Below are 18,775 nucleotides of genomic sequence, written 5' to 3'. Positions count from 1 at the left end.
CTTCGCAGAAGCTAAATTTAAATGGCCTTTATAAATTATATATTTATTATATGGCCTGTACAAAGATATTAGTTTGACGAGGTAGTCTATGACTGAGATCTAAGATCAATAGCTTTTAAAACTAATGAAAACCTTTCCTATTATGCATACATTATTTGCTATTGTTCATATGAATTAGAAAATTCTGCTACTTTGAATATAATTGTTCTGGATTTTCAGAATTATTTCAATCAATCAAAAAGACAATTATTTTCTTTAAATGAATGATTAAAGAAAACGATATTTTTTATTATAATTTATTCAATAAAACTATATTTCTTTATAAAAGATTCATTTAGTTCATTCTAGACAACTACAATTGTATGGAATTTGAATTGATTATAGTGTAACAAAGCAATGGATCTACAATTCTCCTAATATATGTGCTTTCTTAATAGTTAAAGATTTAGATATATGCCTTTCTTACTAAATATCATACAGTATAATGACTTTTGGCCTACCATAGCCAATATATTGACAAAAAACCTCCTTCAAAGCTATGAAGAGAAAGATAAATAAGTCGCTCTATTACACTTTACCCAATCCAAGTTCCCTACGATACAATGCTTTACAGAAATTAAACTATTTAATAAATCATCCCAATATTAATATTAAGAAATAAATTTATTTCTGTTGTGGCCAAAATATTGTTAATACATTTATGAGAAAAAAAGTTAGGTTTCACGAAAAAAGTTTGTTAAGCTGAGAAATGTTAGTTTGTATGTAAAAAGTTAAACAATAAATTAGCAAATATTATCATTAGTTGGTTTTCAACAAAGTAAATCATAATCCAAGAAGCGCAGCAGTAACAAGCTAACGTTATATTATTATGCAAAAGTATTGGTAATGTTACGAAAATTCATGTTGGGGGGAAGGAAACTGTTTTTATGGACCGCGACGGACAGACGTACGTACAGCCGCTAGTTATTTTGTAGCACCGCTATTAATAAAAGGTGAAACAAAATAATAGTTTTTTTAAATTTAATGACAAAGCTTATATTATCCTGTTGTGACGTCATACATTTCGGGAAAGGGAAAGGAGAACTCCATTTCTCCCAACTCATTTTAAGAGATTCATGTTGGGGAGAAGGAAACTGTTTTTTTGGACCGCGACGAATTGACGTACGTACAGCCGCTAGTTATTTTGTAGCACCGCTATTAATAAAAGGTGAAACAAGATAATAGTTTTTTTTAATTTAATGACAAAGCTCATATTATCCTGTTGTGACGTCATACATTTCGGGAAAGGCATTTCTCCCATCTCATTTTAAGAGATTTTCTTATCCAGAAATTTATGACGTCACAACAGGACAATATTGGCTTTTTCAATTCAATGTGTTTATTATTTGCTTTTGGACTAGAGTTACCTAAAAAAAAATATCAAAAATTTAAATAAAAATTTTGATTGGTCCTTTAAATTACATATTTTTAAATAATTTGGCATTTAAAAGAATATATTAAGTACTGCAGCACCTCTAAAGGTCTAAAAGTCCTTATAACATTGTAACAGGATGTCTGTCTGTTTTTTTGTACCTAAAGATCTTGCTAATTGCTGAATCGCAGTTGTTCTTTTTTACAGGGTACCTTCTCATAGCTCCTGGGAAGATTTACAACAGTTTGAAATCGCCCCTTTAAAAAAACGCCCTGCCAAAAAAAATATAAAATAGAATTGAGTTATCGAATTCAACTCCCCTCTTCAAGTGCCCCAAGATGCCTCTAGGGGCGTAGCCGAAAGTATCTTATATTGTATTAAAATTTACTATTGTTTTCACGTATGCTTTCTTGTGGTGCACTACTTATGGATGAATTGTCCTTGTTTTTTTACAAAGTTAGATTATAAAAAAAAATAATTGTTTTCTGAAATGAAAAACAATAATTAATTTTCTATTAAGTAATATAAATGTATAACATCTACAATGTATGATACAATATAAATAAAATTTTTACTTTTAATTACAGTTGAATTAATCATATAATAAGTTAGTACATAGTTGGTTAGTAGGTAATATAAGTGGATAATTTTTTACTCAAGTTGGTATTTTTATTTTAGTTGACCCTAAGTTTAAAGGCAAATTTATTAACAGTTTTCCATGGATATAAAAATTAACAATTGTAAGATTAAACCCAGTTTTTTAGCCCCGAGATGCTGACGGGCTACAAAAACTGGTTTTAATCTCATGATTGCACATTTTTATATTCGTAATATGGATCGGTTTCGAAGCAATACTGGTAAATGTTTCAAAGTCATCAAACATGAGAAAGCTAGTTTAATCCCATATATTACTAAATGTGCAATACATATACTTATTTCAGTTTATCAAGTCTATTATTAATTAATTGTGATTAGTTTATTCAAAAATCTACGAAAAAATAGTATAATAACCACTCAAGTAAACAATAGTCCACTCATATACCCTACTACATATATTAGTTGTAACACAATTGGTTTAAAAGTTTCTTCTTTGAAGGAGATGAACCAGTAACAGTAAGCATCCTGAGATTACATTTAAAAGTCAATTTATTGAATTCTAGGTTTTTAAAGAGATAAGACAAAGGCCGATAAATTAATGGTAATATCCAATGATGATACACAAATTACCCCTTATGTATTTAAGATAAGTGGTTGAAAAGTTTGAACACTCAACTTAATAAACTAACCAATCAAAATTTACTATTGTCCCAAATTTGTTAAGCCAACGAATAAGAAAACGTTATTATAAAACTTTGGGGACTAGTATGATAAACAGCCCATAATATCCTCTTTCTCTCTCACTAATTTTAATCTAAAAAGGGGTAATTTTATGTATCATCATTAGAAAATCATCATTGAAAATATAATACACCCCTACAGTGAATCAAAATAACGTCGAAATGTGAAAATGCATAAAAAGAACTGATTTTATTCATTATCAAGACTTCAGAAAACAAATTTTGCAAATATGATAATGCTTATTGAAAATGGGAATTGCCATAGATATTTTGGAAAATTCTGCCAGTCATATAATTTGATTTTGTCATTGGTCTTTTCATATCAGCCCACACAGCAAGACCCATGAGAAGTGAGTCAAGACTAATTTAGAATTGTCCATTATTTATATATTGGGATCCTCACATCACAATATTATTCAATAAGGTATATAATGAGAGTCGTAACCATCTGTAAATCAAAACCCGTATGGACCCTTCGAAAAATTTGGGTCTAGTTTAGACTTCCAGTTGATTTCTAAAATTGTAAAAGGTTGAAAAGGTTTTAAAAGGCTCAGAGGCGGCTGAAGCCCGGATGCTAAGACATTCTCCTTATTAATTCCTATCATGAATTTAACTAGGTTGTAACAATGGGATAAGACAATAGCCGATAAATTCATATACATCCAAATAATGCTACACAAAATTACCCCTTTTATAGATTAAAATTAGTGGTTGAAACGTTTGAACACTCAATGTCATAAAGCAACAAATCAAAATTCAAAGTCCCCAAAGTTAAATAAGAAAACGTTATCATAAAACTTTGGGGACTAGTGTAATAAACAGTCCATTGCCCCCCCCCCTCTCTCTCTCTCTGAGTGGTTTGGGGAAATCTTAGTTTCTTTTTAAAAATAAGGATTCTCCAAATTCGATTATAAAATTTCCTATTCAACATTTCCTCTTTTGCCATAATATATTTTAAAATTTGGAAAGTCGTACAAAATTTAAATGTTATATAAGGAATAGTTTTAATCTTATGATTGTACATTTTTATATTCGTAGAAAGATGGATATAATACGATGCTAGACATAGTTTTTTCGCATGGATGAGAACCGGTTCCTATCCACCGGATTCGAATGAATACGAGAAAATATATTTTTGGTTATTAACATTTATTTACGTGGTTTCATGTTAAATTGTGACAATTTTCTATAGGGAATTAACGACAAGGTTGAAAATTTTCACCCACTAAGAGTTTAAATATTTACATAATATTAAAAACAATTATTCCGATAATAAAAAAAACCCAACTAATTTGTATTTAAAATATTACTGGGTTTTATAGTCTCTATATTTTTATAAAATATTTTGTTAAGGTCATGAAAATTCAGGAGGGGAGGACAATGTTTTTGTTTTTTCTTTAAAAATTCTATAACAGCCCAGAGCCGTTAAACTATGCCTAACATTTGTAAAACTAGGCCCGTTTTAAATTGCGTTGGTCTTGCCTAATTTCAGCTTTGTTGTAAGATTTACATAATTCTATTTTTTCTCGTCAAATATCCATAAAGTTAAAAAATAGATTTCTTTATTATAAGTGTTGAATATGGTTCAGAAATAAATGGTCGTCAGGGAATTAGTTGGTCCTCAAGAGTAGAAAATAATAAATGCATGTTTGTCAGGGATCTGAAGGGATAAGACAATGGCCGATAAATTTATGTACGTCCCCAATGATGATACACAAAATTCTGTAGATGAAAATTAGTGGTTGAAACGTTTGAACACTTAACATAATGAACTAACCAATAAAAATTCACTAAAGTCCTCAATGTTGTTAAGCGAACGAATAGGAAAACGTTATTAAAAACTTTGGAGACTAGTGTAATATACAGCCCATTGTCCACTCCCTCTCTGGCAGACAGAGTGACATAAAATTGAACGCCGATATAGAAAAGCTGTGCTACTAGAAAAAAAATATATTTAAATATAAAACCTTCAAATCATATAAATACATATTTCTAGAATGTTTTGGAGGAAAATAAAGTGTACACAATGTTTGATATTCAAGAATTTTCCTTCGCAGTAAAATCTGTTTATTTTCCATTATTACAGAAGCAAAAAAATTTACGTATCCACGGCCGAATATAAATTATTAATTTAAGTGACTTTTTTCCTGTGGTGAAAATTTGTATTGATGGTAAGGTATTGGCTGAACTGGTTTTGTCATGCTGTTTCCGGGGCAGAATCTCACCTGAAATAAAATAGAATTATATAAAAAAATAAAAATATAAATTTTAGGAAATATAAATAAAAGAATATAGCAACAGATCTCGCTAACAGCTAAACATAAATAGGTTTCCCTTACATTTGAAGGGTCTAATAATTACAGGAAAAGTTCATACCTTATTTTCTGGGAGGGTATCTTAAAATAATCCTTGACCCACCAAAGAGAAGTAGCACCTAGAAAAAAAGTACGCCCCCCCTCTCCCAACCCCAACCCCGAGTAAGAGTAAGAGCAAGTCGCTACAAAAGAGCAGAAAGCCATTTGTTAGCAGACAAAAAATGTCTTTAACAGGGGATCAGGTTGTCTGGTTATATACAGGGTGCGCCACATAAATCCGGACTTTTTTTAAACGGCCATAGCGCTAAAACTACTTAATCAATCAGGACGTTTGACCCCACTATAAAAAGCTTAGGTAATGACCTTTTTGCCCATGAAAATCTTTGGACGATGGAGGACGTGTACGCCGAGCTGGCCGCGCATATGTTCAACAAGGCAGATTCGAATTGCGCAGATAAATTACCGTGGATTTATGACTTGGGCCTACTAAATCTGACCTCAGCCCATCTGTAGGTGAGATGGACTAATGAAACTTTCTGGAGATACTACCAGATATCTAGTGAAAACACTAGAAAAGACTAGAGCTCTCTATCCCAGCTGACTTGGCTGTAGTGCTCCGACAAAGTGGATCGTGGTAGATTTTAAGATGTCAAAAACGTCAAAAATCTTGAAAATTTCTCGGTTCTTGACTTCAGGGGCCCATATGGAACCTTGAAACTCGCTTTAGACTATGTATTGCGCTAATAACCCTATCTTAATCTTCATGCTATTTTTAAAAAGGTATAAAACGTTGTTCTAGCTAAACTGTGGCCCAAATGAGAGCCGCTGTGTCAAGGAGTAGCTTTAAAGATGGGTTAATTTGGATCCTGCTGTTACTCACTCCTTAAGGATATGTGGCCTCCCAGCAGCCCCGATCTTAATCCAATGGATTTTTGAGCCTGGAGCGCCATTAAAGCATGAACCAATAGACGCGCCCATACCAAGAAGACCTCTCTCACTGCTCCTATCATGGAGAACTTCGCCTGCTTGAACAGGGACATGGTGACCAGGGTCGGCGGGCGGTTCAGGGGGCGGGTAGAGGCGATGATTGAGGCTGGCGGCGATTTTATTGAATAATCTAATAGTCATATACCTAGTTTGCTTTCCAGTTTTTAAAATTTCATAAAATCTTTAAAATTGACGGTTTTATGTTCATTTGTTTAAAAATAAGAAAAAGTCCGGATTTATGTGGCGCACCCTGTATCTATACTTATAGATTTATTATTTTGATAAAACTTTTTTTAACCTCTTCTAAAACACTTAAATAATGTAATTCCAATCTAAGTAATTTATTTATTGTATAAATTTCCATTAAATTTACCATTTAATCTTCTATTTGTTGTTTTGTTATTGCTGCGCTTTTAATGGATACAAATGTTCATGTTGTAATTTAATTTGTATTATAAAAAAGTAACTCAGACAGAAGTAGTAATTCATATTCCAGTATCGCTTCAAAACCGTTTAATATCCGGTGGATTAGAACCGGTTCTCAACCATACTGAAAACTTATATCAAGCATCGTATTATATTCAGTTATCTACGAATATAAAATATACAATCATAAGTTATATTCGGCATCTCGGGGCTAAAAAATGGTTTCAATATCATAATTGTACATTTTATATCTGCGGAAAGCTGTTTTTAATACGATGTGGGAAATAACTATTATCTTATTTGCTGTAGGGAAACAAATATAGCTGATTTAAATGTATCTCAAGGGGACCACCAAGACGCTTGCTAACCCTCTCACTCGCTCACTATTTTCTAACTTAGTTCTTGAATAAGCATAGATGGAGGGAACAATAGTAAATTACGCAGGTACCCAAATTTTTAATCCTGGTTGGCTATAAAAAAAATAAGTTTATTGTCTTGTCTTTGAAAGGTGTAAATTTGTTTATTATTATTGGTGATGAACATCAATTTCCGTTTTTAAGCGTTCATTGTCTTTTTTCTTACGTTTTTTTTATTTGTCAGAACTTTTACATTTGAGTTTTTTTTTATTGGGGAGGGGGGGGGGGGCTTCTTAATAGTACCAATGTTGACAATGAGAAATTTAAAATTTAATTTCAAGAATTTATCTAATCTTATTACATACACTCTTTTTATCATTTGTAATGTTATATAACTTATTTCTTTCGGTATTTTTTTTAAAGAGATTATAAAATTGTATATTTTTTATGTCTTATTATTTGGATCTTACACCAGATTTACATATTCTCTAATAAAGTTAAACATGCAGCGGGCTAACATAATTAGTATATTGATTCAACTTTTAAATTTTAAGCAATCCGTTTTCATTCGTCTAATTTGTTTCTGCTGATTAATTTCAAAATATTATATATACGAGAGTTTTGTTTCAATATTGTAATATGAGTAAGTATTGGAATAAGAGCTGTTTCTGGTTTCTCATATTCTAGAGGGTGCTTATAAATCTTCAATATTGTCTTCTCATACATATATCATTCAACACAAGTAGGAAGAGAGGGGGCATTAAGCTGTTTATTACAGTAGTCCCCAAAGTTTTATAATAATGTTTTCTTATTCTTTGGCTCGACAACTGTGGATCCTTGTATTAAATCATGATTGAAATGGTTGGTTCATGGGTTGAGTAAGTGTCCAAACGTTTCAACCAATAATTATAATCTACAGGAGGGTTTTGTGTATCATTATTGGGAATGCACATCAAATTAAAGTAATTCAATAATTCCGAATTACAAATACACTATATGTATATTGATATCGCAAATAAGCGCCAAAAACTATTTTACGGGTATAAAACCCATTATACTAAAGTAACAGGATATCTGTGTGTCTGTGTGTCTGTACCGAAGGATCTCGCTAACCGCTGAACCGATCAGGTTCTCCTTAACAGGGTAGCTTCTCATAGGTCCCGGGAAGGTTTATAACTATTTTTTTGGGGGGTGGGACACCCCCAACCCCCCCAAAAAATAGAAATCCCCCCCCCCCAATTTTTTTTTTTTTAAACTAAAATTAAAAATGATTGGGGGGGGGGCACCCCCAAAAAAAAAATGTTTTCGCCCACCCCCAAAAATTTTTTTTATTACTTTTTCTTTTAAAATCTAAAATAAGAAATTGGGTTATTAAATTCGACTCTCTCCTCCTCAAGTGCCCCTAGAGGCTTCTAGGGGGCGTAGTAGCTAGTGGTGTATAAAATGCCAAAATATACACAAATGTTTTGTAAGAACTAATGACTTTATATAAAGCAATCTATTGGACATGATGGGCTTCAAAGATTTTTGGATTGCCTATTTCATTTAAATTTAACTCTACCTATAATCCTATTGACTTATTCTTTAATTTCCAAACTCGTATACACACACACATACAGATACTATAGTTTCTGTATGTGAAGTTTACATAAGACTAAGCAGGTATTTTTACAAACTGAAATAATTTTTAAAAGCGAGGCTTTTCTATAATTAGGGTTGGTCCGTCCGTACGTCCGTCCGAGATAGATAGCTTTTATTCGTTAATTTAGGCAGGTTAGAATTGTCCTATCGATTTCAAACTTTGCATGATGATTCCTTTATTAGTTAGGTACGATTTAGAAAGCGTAGCAACTCTACAATCATTACCAGAATGTCCGTACGTCCATTTTAAACATGTTGATTTTCTACTTTTTTAACAACAAATTTTTATGTGATCTAATTATCCGTTTGATCTGATTTTTGGTATACCGATTCCTGGGACAACAAAGTACAATATTAAAAACGAAGCAACTCTATAATCAAGTCATAAAAATGTAAGTATGTCCACAAACATTATTCTGTACAAGCAGTGTTTAAACAAATTTACTTACAATTTTACTTCGAATCTTATACATTTATATTCTGATTATTCAGTTCTGACACTATACAAGTGTTAATGTCTGTTTGTCCTACCATTTTAGTGCTTCGCTTTTATGGATGTTGTCATCCTTGTTTGAAATACAGATAGCTAAAACTGTTAAATCTGACTCTCAAAAAAATGATATGGTTAATAATAGTTGTTTTAACAATTATCTCTTAAAATTCCTAAATAATTATGATACTGTTCGTTTAAAATACATAAAATACCCCTCCTGTAGATTTAAATTGTTTGAGCACTTAATAAACCAACAAATTAATATTCACTGTCCTAAATCAATAAGTCCCCAAAGTTGGTAAACCAACGAATAGGAAAACGTAATTATAAAACTTTGGGGACTAGTGTAATAAACAGCCCATTGTCCCCTCCCTGACTTGTACTACACCGCTAATTATAAACACAAATATTTCTGTGTTGTTTTGTCTGAACAGAATTAATACAAACTTTGGATACCGCAGTAAATCTCTAGAAAGATACACTTTCATGAAATCAATGTAATAATTTTCTTAATATCATCTGCAATAAATTTCTCCCTTCTAGCACACATATAGCAAATAAGATCAACTGAAAATTGGTTTCCTATTTGTTCCCTAATTTCCGAAGTTGTACGACAGATAACAAAACTATTTTCAGCTACATCATCATTAAAAATAAATAATAAGACGACACATTATACATTCAAAATTTTAATTTTTCAAATTTTTTTTTTGGAAGTTTGAAGCTTTTTTAGCAAGTAGTAAATATTAAGATAGGATGAGAGTGATACGTACAAAATCGAGAAACTAAGATTCAAATGACCGCAAATAAGATTGGACTGTCTAAGTAATAAATATTATAATATTAGAGATTCTAACTAAAAACAAACAAAATTTTTATAACAAAAAAGTATTCAAAAAATATTTGTTTTTCCATGGATCTAAAGGGATATATCCCCAATGATGATACACAAAATTACCCCTTTTGTAGATTAAAGTTAGTGGATGACTCGTGAAACACTCAACTTTAAGAACCAACCAATCAAAAATTACTAAAGTCACTGACGTTGTTAATCATACGAATAAGATAACTTTATTATAAAATTTTGGGGACTAGTGTAACGAATAGCCCATTGTCCCCCCTCTCTCAGTCTCCAAGTACACATGGATAGAACAAGAAACGACAAATAATCCTATATTCTTTACGCCTACAAAAAATCTGTATGTAGAAAAAAATATATACAATCAAACACTTTGATAAAGTCTACAAATCATAGGAACATGGCTTTGTAGTGTTACGTCTCTAAAATCTAGTTCCCTATTGTCTAACTTCAGAAAGGGGAGAAAAAAAGACAAAACTCATAATTTTTCCTGTCTTTCAACGTTAATCTAAAGGTTATAGCCAAGATAATAAATATCTAAAAGTTTTAGTAAAACTAAAAATCAAAATGTTAACAATATCATATATCAAAACAACTTTTAGAAAACTAAATTATTTTTAGACTAAAACAAAATTACTTTTTAGCTGGCTTTTCTTAATATAAATTTTCATATTATTTTTATTTTTACTGTGTAATATTTCATTTATAATTAAACAATATTTTATTTATTACGGTCGCGTTACTAATATTAGCGTAGCAAATAATTATTTCAAAATAACAAGATAAAAACATTTCTGCATGATATATCTTTACGAAGTAATTTCTAGAGGCAGCAATATCAAAACAAAGAGGAAAATTGTTTTTGTAATAATGTTTTTTTTATTATCAAACAAATGTCATAAAATAATAAAGAATTAAGTAAAGTTTTTTTCCCCTCAGAGATATGTAATAAATAAGTTTTTTTTGTTACTTTATGTTCATTTTAATTGTTTAATTGTTTTAGTGCATTACTCAAAAAAAAATTTTATGGATACCTAGCTATGCTTATTGTTGAAAGTATATTTCCTACAGCAATACACGAAATAAATTTTTTGATTGTACGACCTTTGTCTGGAAATTCAATTAGTGAATAATATTCATTTTGGTTCCAGTACAAACGCAGTAGTGACAAACGTCGGATTGTACAAAAGCATGAATGTCTAAAACAGTAAATTACAGGTTAAGTTAGGTTAAGATATGAATATACAAATAAGCACAAGGCAGGTGTTACATATTTTTAAAAAAAACTGTAAAATGGTTTAAAATAGTTTAGGTTGGGTTAAGTGTTCACTGAAACATTTTTCACTCCTGCGTTTGTCCTAAGACCATTTTAATATCTTTTATTATGAGGCCGATGGGGCCGAAAATAGAACCCATTATTTCCCTGACCTAAAAAAAAACTTTTTTTATAATTTCTATTTTATTAAGAATGTTTTCATCCTTGTTTCTTAATTTTTATTCCAACTAACCACAAAGTCCGCAATTGTTCTTGACTTTTAAAGCAGTGTTTAACTGCAAAAATCTTGCAATTCTTATTATTGCATTTTGCAAAATTGTGAATTACAGGTTGCTTCATGATTGAATTTTTATTGTGTTTCTAAATTTAGTTTTTGGGTGGTGGTAATTTCTTGAGTCCTGTCACTCACTCTGTTCTCTGTCACAGTGTAATTAGTAGAGTATTATTTACACTCAGGGATATAAAGGGATAAGACAATGGTTGATAAATTGATGTAAATCCCTAATTCATTAAATTACCCCTTGTGTAGATTAAAATTAGTCATTGAAACGTTTGAACACTCAACTTAAAGAATCAACAAATCAAAATTCACTAAAGTTCCCAAAGTTGCTACGCCAACGAATAAGAGAATTTATCTTAAATTACATTAAGTATAATATTTTAAATATCATTTTAAATTTTGGGGACTAGTGTAATAGGCAGCCTATTGTCCCCTCCCTCTCTGATTTTTACACTGCAAAATAGTTTATTATAATAGTAAAGAAGCAACAAAAAACTTATAGAGTTTAGATATACAGTAATGCAAAGAAAAAAAATTAATCACAGATAATAATTCTATAATAGTTATAGACTATAATACCACACTCTTTAAAGGCATTGTCATTAAATTACTAAATACAACATATTTAAATTACTTACTTAATATTAAAAAAAAATACAAAAAGATCTACAACAAAAACTATAATGGAAAAGAAAGGGTATTTTTTGCGTATTATATGTAACTTTGTGTGTTAGCATTTAATCAAATGCTCGTTTAAGGTCAAATCATTTATAATTTTGACCATTTTATATATATATACAGTTGGTTAAAATTAGGAACAAAGTGACTTAATAAGAGCATTTGACTACAACTCAAAACCACAATTTATGATATTACGTGAAAAAAATTATCCTTTTTTACTATTCATGTTAGCAAACTCATTAGAATTATAATTTAATAATCTAATTTTTAGTCACTTTGCATTTCTTTTGTTGGTTTTAATAATATTAATCTAGAAAAGTGAAGAAATACAAAAAAAGGATGGCATGACAAAATCAATAAAGAGTTCCAGATTTATACATTAGATGGGGTTGCCAAATATAAAATTAACAAAGATAACAACATTTATAAAATCGAGACTCTGGAACGTAAAGTAAACGAAAATTAACACTTGTAGAGTTTCAGAACTGAATAAGCATAATATAAATATATATAAACAACATAATAATTTATTTCCAAAACTGCTCAATTACTGCATTAAGGACATACTTACATTTTTAGGACTTGATTTTAGAGATGCTTTGCTTATAATTTTATACCATGATTTATTAGGAATCTTTATTCCAAAAGTCAGATCAATTGAAAATTATAACACACGAAAAAGGTTAAAGATCAAAATGTTTAAAATGAATGCACGGACTTTCTGGTAATGATTTTAGAGTTGCTACGCTTCCAAAATCGTATCTAACTGTTATAAGAATTATGACAATCTCCATTTGTGTAATAGTTTTTTTAAGAAAAAAAAATATTTAAAATGCGTTGGAAACCCTGTTATATGGTGAACTAATTTATTATCTATTCACGTTTGTCAGCTGTTAGTGTAATTTCTGCATGAAATGGTTAATTTTCTCTGCAGCGCTATAAGTATTTGCATCCCTTGCTTGTTTGTTGTTAGTGTAGAATAAGCGTGTATATTATAATAGGGGAAAAATTGTAGTAAATTTAGGTTGCTATTACACCTGTCATTAATTGGTCAGTTTGTTTATCCAGTAGGAAGTGAGGTGATTGATTAAAGGAGATGGAAGGAAATACTCGGTAATTTAGTCCGCTAAAAGTTTTACTTTATTAGAGAACATGATAATCTGGTGTAAAATTCAAGTAATAATAAATCCATTATATGAATAGAGTTAGTAGTTGTTTTATTGTTAGCGTTTTACTTTTTGAGCAGCTCTCAAGGTTGCTGCATTCATTCATTTTATAAAACAATAAATATATATTGAACAAATTATCTAACTGTCTAATACTGGATTAATAAAGTCAATTTAAAGATACAATAGGTTCCAAATCTATACTTACAAAAGTTTCCTAGAGTTTTGTTTTAATTTATAGCACCCTTCAAAACTCCACATAAATAGAACAATAAAATTGTATAAGAGGGACATGGACACACCTTCCAAAATTTGAATAGTGTTATGTTTTCATTTAATTATTCAGAGAGAGAGACTGTTTATTACACTAGTCCACAAAGTTTTATTATTCGATGGCTTAACAACTTTGGGAACTTTTACTGAATTTTGATTAGTTTTAACCACTAATGGCAAACTTGAGAAGTTGGATTTTGTGTATAATCATTTATCGGCCGATATCTTATCCCTTTTGATCTCTGCTTACTAAATGATAAACAAATTCTGTAAGTGTAAACTATTACATCTTTGTCTATGCTTCTAAATAATTGTATCAGTGTAATTTTATTATATAATGTTGAACAGTTTGGGGTAAACTTTAGAAAGGGGGAGGTCATTTTCTAGTAAATTCCGTAAAGGTGTGTGTGTTATAAGGCCTAAAAATAGTAGTAGAACGATAAGGTGCTCTATATATTTGTATTCCCTATTGAATAGAACAATAGGGAGCACCTTATCGTTCTACTACTATTTTTAGGCCTTATAACACACACACCTTTACACACTTTTACGGAATTTACTAGAAAATGACCTCCCCCTTTGTTGCTGTGTCATCACATATAGATATAGGCCACTCAGTACTTATTATAGTAAAGATACAGAGATAGGTTACCAGAAGAAAATGTATATTTTTTTTGTATGTTTAAGTTTTTCTTAATTCTTAAATATTAAAGTGAAATTAAAATATCTTTTTAGCAAACTACTGAAGTCACTATTTTAAATCTTTCTTTATTTGATTTTAAATTTTTTAATAAATAGGCAGAAAATTAACAAGCATTGTATTGCATATCATTAACAATTTCTTATTCTTCAAAGTGGAGACAAATTGTAAGTCAGAAAATATTAAGAAAATCCTTTAATCCTTTTTATGATTGAAGTCAGTAACTATGGCTAATATTGGGGCAAATTTAACTACATTAAAACAGCATAAATGTAATTTATTTGAGACTTTGCTTTGTTAGTTTAAATATTTAAATCTTTTCAGTGGTTGATATTGTTTGGTTCTCCACTTTAGAGAAGCTTTTAATACTTTTCTCCTTGGTTTTCCACCCCCCCCTCAAAAAAAAAAGTTTAATACAGAGCCCTATATACTAGGGGTCCATAGGCTAGTAAAGTATATAACTTAAAATATACCTTATTTATGAAACTTCATATAAAAACAGCCAAATATGCCATTTCTTTATGCATTTAAATACCATGAATCAAGAAATTGTATAATGGATTTTGAATATATCTGACATTTATTTGTAAACTTATCTAAAGTAGTACAAGCTGCTATATAACTTGCTTAAATAATAAAAAATTAAGGCGTTAAATAATGCATCCGTGACTATGTATAATTATATATAAATAGTGTGTGTAAGAGAAGGAGGGGACATCAATGTGGATGTAACAATTCATTGGTTATTGGCTCATCCCTTTAGATCCCTGGGTGTGTGTGTACATATTGGATTATGGGAATATCAAATTACAAGTGTCGAAATGTATATATGATAATATTCAGTAATCATGGGAGAACTATTTTATAGTAGCGGGACAAAGTGTTTCAAAAATCAGCAATGTGACGTCATAAAAATGAGGGAGATGAGAGGAGAAGTGGTAAAGAAAACTCCTAAAAAAGAGATGGATAATCATTAATTTTTATGACGTCGGTAAATTGTCGTCAATTTGGCTTGCTAAATTGAAACTTTTTTATTGGTCAGTTCATTCTTTCAGTAGGAGAGGAGGGTCAAGATTATGGGGTAAAGGGAATGGAAAGGCCGGGAAAATCATTATTTTATCCCGCTGCGAGTTTTACTTTATTAGAAAACAGGATCCAAGAAATAATAAATCCATTTTTTTCTAATTAAAAATCAAGTAGCTATGTTATGACAAAGAATCTTAGTATTTTTATAGCATAGCTTTGCTGCGATTCTAATCCAAAACTTACCCATAACAACATGTAATCTTACAGTAGCTTCGCCCCCAGAGGACGGACGGCAGGTGTAGTCTCCTTCGTCATCCCTAAAATCAAAATAATATTCATATTTGTATTAGCACAGTTTCTCTTTAACATATAAATATCATTTTAGATGCATGCTAGATATTTGTTTGAGGCATTAGCATAATTGGTAACGCGTCGTCTATATCGGGCGCGTGACATTAATGGTAAGAGTAAGGGGAATAACTTGGCCCATAAACAGGCGTAACTCATCACCATACAACGGTCCTGCAATCAAAGGGTTGCATTGGTTGCATATCGAGCAAATGGAAACTTTACACTGAAATTATAAAAAGCGGAGTATGTTTTAAGGAGCGTGGAGAGATCTAGAACCCGAAGCGAAACTTAGCCCCTTAGAGGTCATCTTGTTAGTTTATTGGGTTTATACTTTTTACTGGCAAATGTATTTCTACTGTATCTGAAAAAAGTAATACTGATTTTTATCTTTATTTAGACTCTACACTTTTTCAATGATTTAATTGATTTAATTTTCACCTTCCTACTCCTCTTATAATAGCTAAATTAATCATCCTACGAATAAATTTCAATTTTTCTTAATTTTGCCATAAAAGTCAGATTATTAAGGTTGTTTTTCTTTTTCTCAATTTTTTATGAATTTATATGAAGATTAATAAGAAGAGCAATGAAAAGGTCTTTCTGTTATTTAAAGGATTGTTTTGTATGTATGATAAATTGTCATTGAAAAGATAAAGAAATAATTAAAAAAACAAAAGCTTTACTAACTTTAATTCTCTCCTAAGACTAAGATTCATAGTTTTATTTTAGTTTTATTTGATTTATTGTAATGGTGGTTCGCTATACTTTGTGATGTTTGTTCTTGTTACAAGACAAACAAACAAGCAGCAATACTCAGCTTTACTATTCAATCACAGGGATCTAAAGATATAAGACAATTGTCGATAAATTGATGTACATCCCTAATGATAATACACAAAATTACACCATCTGTAGTTTAAAATTTGTGGATGTAATTTTTGGAAACTCAACTTAATAAACAAACCCATCAAAATTCACTTAAATCCCCAAAGTTGTTAAGCCAACGAATCAGAAAACGTTGCTGTAAAACTTTGGGGACCAGTGTATTAAACAGCCCACTGTCCCTTCTCTCCCTGATTTCATCATCATACAAATAACAAAAATATTTATAATACCACCTAGCACAATTATCAACTAGACTTAGCAAACCATAATTTATATTCTTTATTTCTTTTCAAATTTTAAAATAAATCCGTCCATACACTTCCAATACGGACAAAGATTTTTGATATAACTCATGTTTTTATGATGTTTTAAATGATAACAATCCACAAAAGTGCAGAAGCATTTTGTTTTATTAAAAGAATGGAAAAGAGAGAGATAGTTATGATTACTACAATTTGGATAAAGGGTAAGAATATAGAGGAGGATTGTGGGGGAGGGGTGCTGTAATGCAATTTGTTTTATAAGGGTAAAAAGATGAAAGGAGGGGTTCATATGACAATAAAATACAGGGGTATAAACATGGTCGTACAACGCAGGAAAAAATTAAAATTTGTAATAGTATGTATTATGTAACTTTTCTTTAATACCAACCTGTCCACCTGTCCGTCAAATCATACGTAATATCATTTAAAAAACTCTTTATATTCAGAAAAAAATAATCAAAAACTTCTGGCTAATTTATTGAAATTACCAAATGTTTCAAGTTTTAATTCTGCAACATCTTAAAATATATTTTTTTTGACTTGCATGTTTTTGAGTTGTTTTGTATTAACATGATATTGTAATATCATGCGATGCAATGCAATTTAAGTGGCCGCGAGGTTTCATGCCACCAGAACCAGGTAATCACATCAAACATCATATTTAAATAAAACTTTTAGCACTTCATTTATGTCAAAATGACGGTTGGAAATTGCCAACTCTTACCAACTTTTCAAAGCTGATATTGACATGATTTTTACTTTTTTTCAAAAAAAACGCGCGGCTAGAGCTAACTACACATTAAGAACACACTTCTTCGTAGAAAATATATTTCGCTTTATTCAAGCCTTCTCAATTCTAATTGTTTGAGAGTTTATGTACAACTTTTTAAAATGCCATATGAACTGTTAGATACTAATTTATACAGTAAAAGCAAACAATTAGAAAAATATAACAACATTAACATTACCAATTGAAGCAAACTAAAGTAAATATTCTAACACAATTTTAATGGTTTTTATCTACTAAATAAAAGATTAAATTATCTTATTAAATATGCAGAATTATAAAATTACAGACTACAAAAAAAATAAAATTAAAAATAAGAAATATGAAAAAGTGTATTTTCCAATCTCGTAATTAAGTGTTAATATCTTGCAAATCTAGTTTTCAAGCATCACTTAACTGAACAAAAGTCTATTTATAAAATGTAATTTAAAATCAGAAAAAATATATAAATCATATCAATTTACAAGTGTTATTATAAAATTGTGGAGTCTTAATTAAGATGAAAATCAGTATCATTATTTACAGATACAGTACACCTTTCTAGACTTTTGACAGAAAAAAGTTTAAATACAAAAAAATAATAAAATGACCTCTTGACTTTAACTTTATTGTAGTTTCATAAAAAAAATTATTAAACTAAAAAATCACGCAACCTTGTAAGATTTATAACGTAAAAATATAGGAATCGATCTAGCACCTCAGCAAATTAGCAAATCTTAATGAAACTTTGTGGGGATATGTAAATTGTGGAGTTATTTAATCCCTAAAAATATCAGCTATCTATCTCAAATAGGAGAAAGAAAATCATAAAAATCTAAAAATCTAGGAATCGAACTAACACCCCAACCAATTAGCAAATCTCAATAAAGTATGCCTAATATGAAAGTATTCAATCCCTGAAAATTTCAGCAGTCTATGTTGAATAGGAGCCGAGAAAATCACGTTTCCCCCTTTCTGTCTCAGACAGACAGACGGACGGACGGACGGACGGACGGACATTTCGAATTATAGAGTAGCTTCGCTACTAAAAAATATTATGTAAATTTAAGTTAGGAGAAAAGTCGGATATTAACATCATCTTTTTACAGTTGGAATTTATTTGCAGGACAACTAATTCAGCTATCATAAGAGGAGTAGAAATCAGAGAGAGGGGACAATGGGCTGTTTATTACATTAGTCCTTAAAGTTTCATAATAACGTTTTCTTATTTCTTGGCGTAACAACGTTGAGGACTTGAATTTTGACTTATAAAGTTGAATGTT

The 18,775-nt window shown here is 30.3% G+C and overlaps 1 protein-coding gene across 1 annotated transcript in view; it reads right to left on the bottom strand.

The window, feature by feature from the left end:
• Nucleotides 1–782: 782 nt before the first annotated feature.
• LOC145305094 (cell adhesion molecule 1-like) overlaps nucleotides 783–18,775 on the bottom strand; it is a 170,786-nt gene continuing 152,793 nt past the window's right edge. Inside the window, exons 8-10 of the mRNA XM_080146731.1 lie at nucleotides 15,471–15,544; nucleotides 4,899–4,973; nucleotides 783–2,536 (exon numbers count right to left, since the gene is read on the bottom strand). Of these exons, the coding sequence (XP_080002857.1) occupies nucleotides 2,487–2,536; nucleotides 4,899–4,973; nucleotides 15,471–15,544 (199 nt within the window). The 3' untranslated portion in view covers nucleotides 783–2,486. The remainder of the gene's footprint in view (nucleotides 2,537–4,898; nucleotides 4,974–15,470; nucleotides 15,545–18,775) is intronic.

Source organism: Acartia tonsa, chromosome 2, assembly GCF_053477335.1.
Source record: "Acartia tonsa isolate MP-2025a chromosome 2, ASM5347733v1, whole genome shotgun sequence".
NCBI lineage: Eukaryota > Metazoa > Arthropoda > Copepoda > Calanoida > Acartiidae > Acartia > Acartia tonsa.
This window is presented reverse-complemented; position numbering and strand designations above follow the sequence as displayed.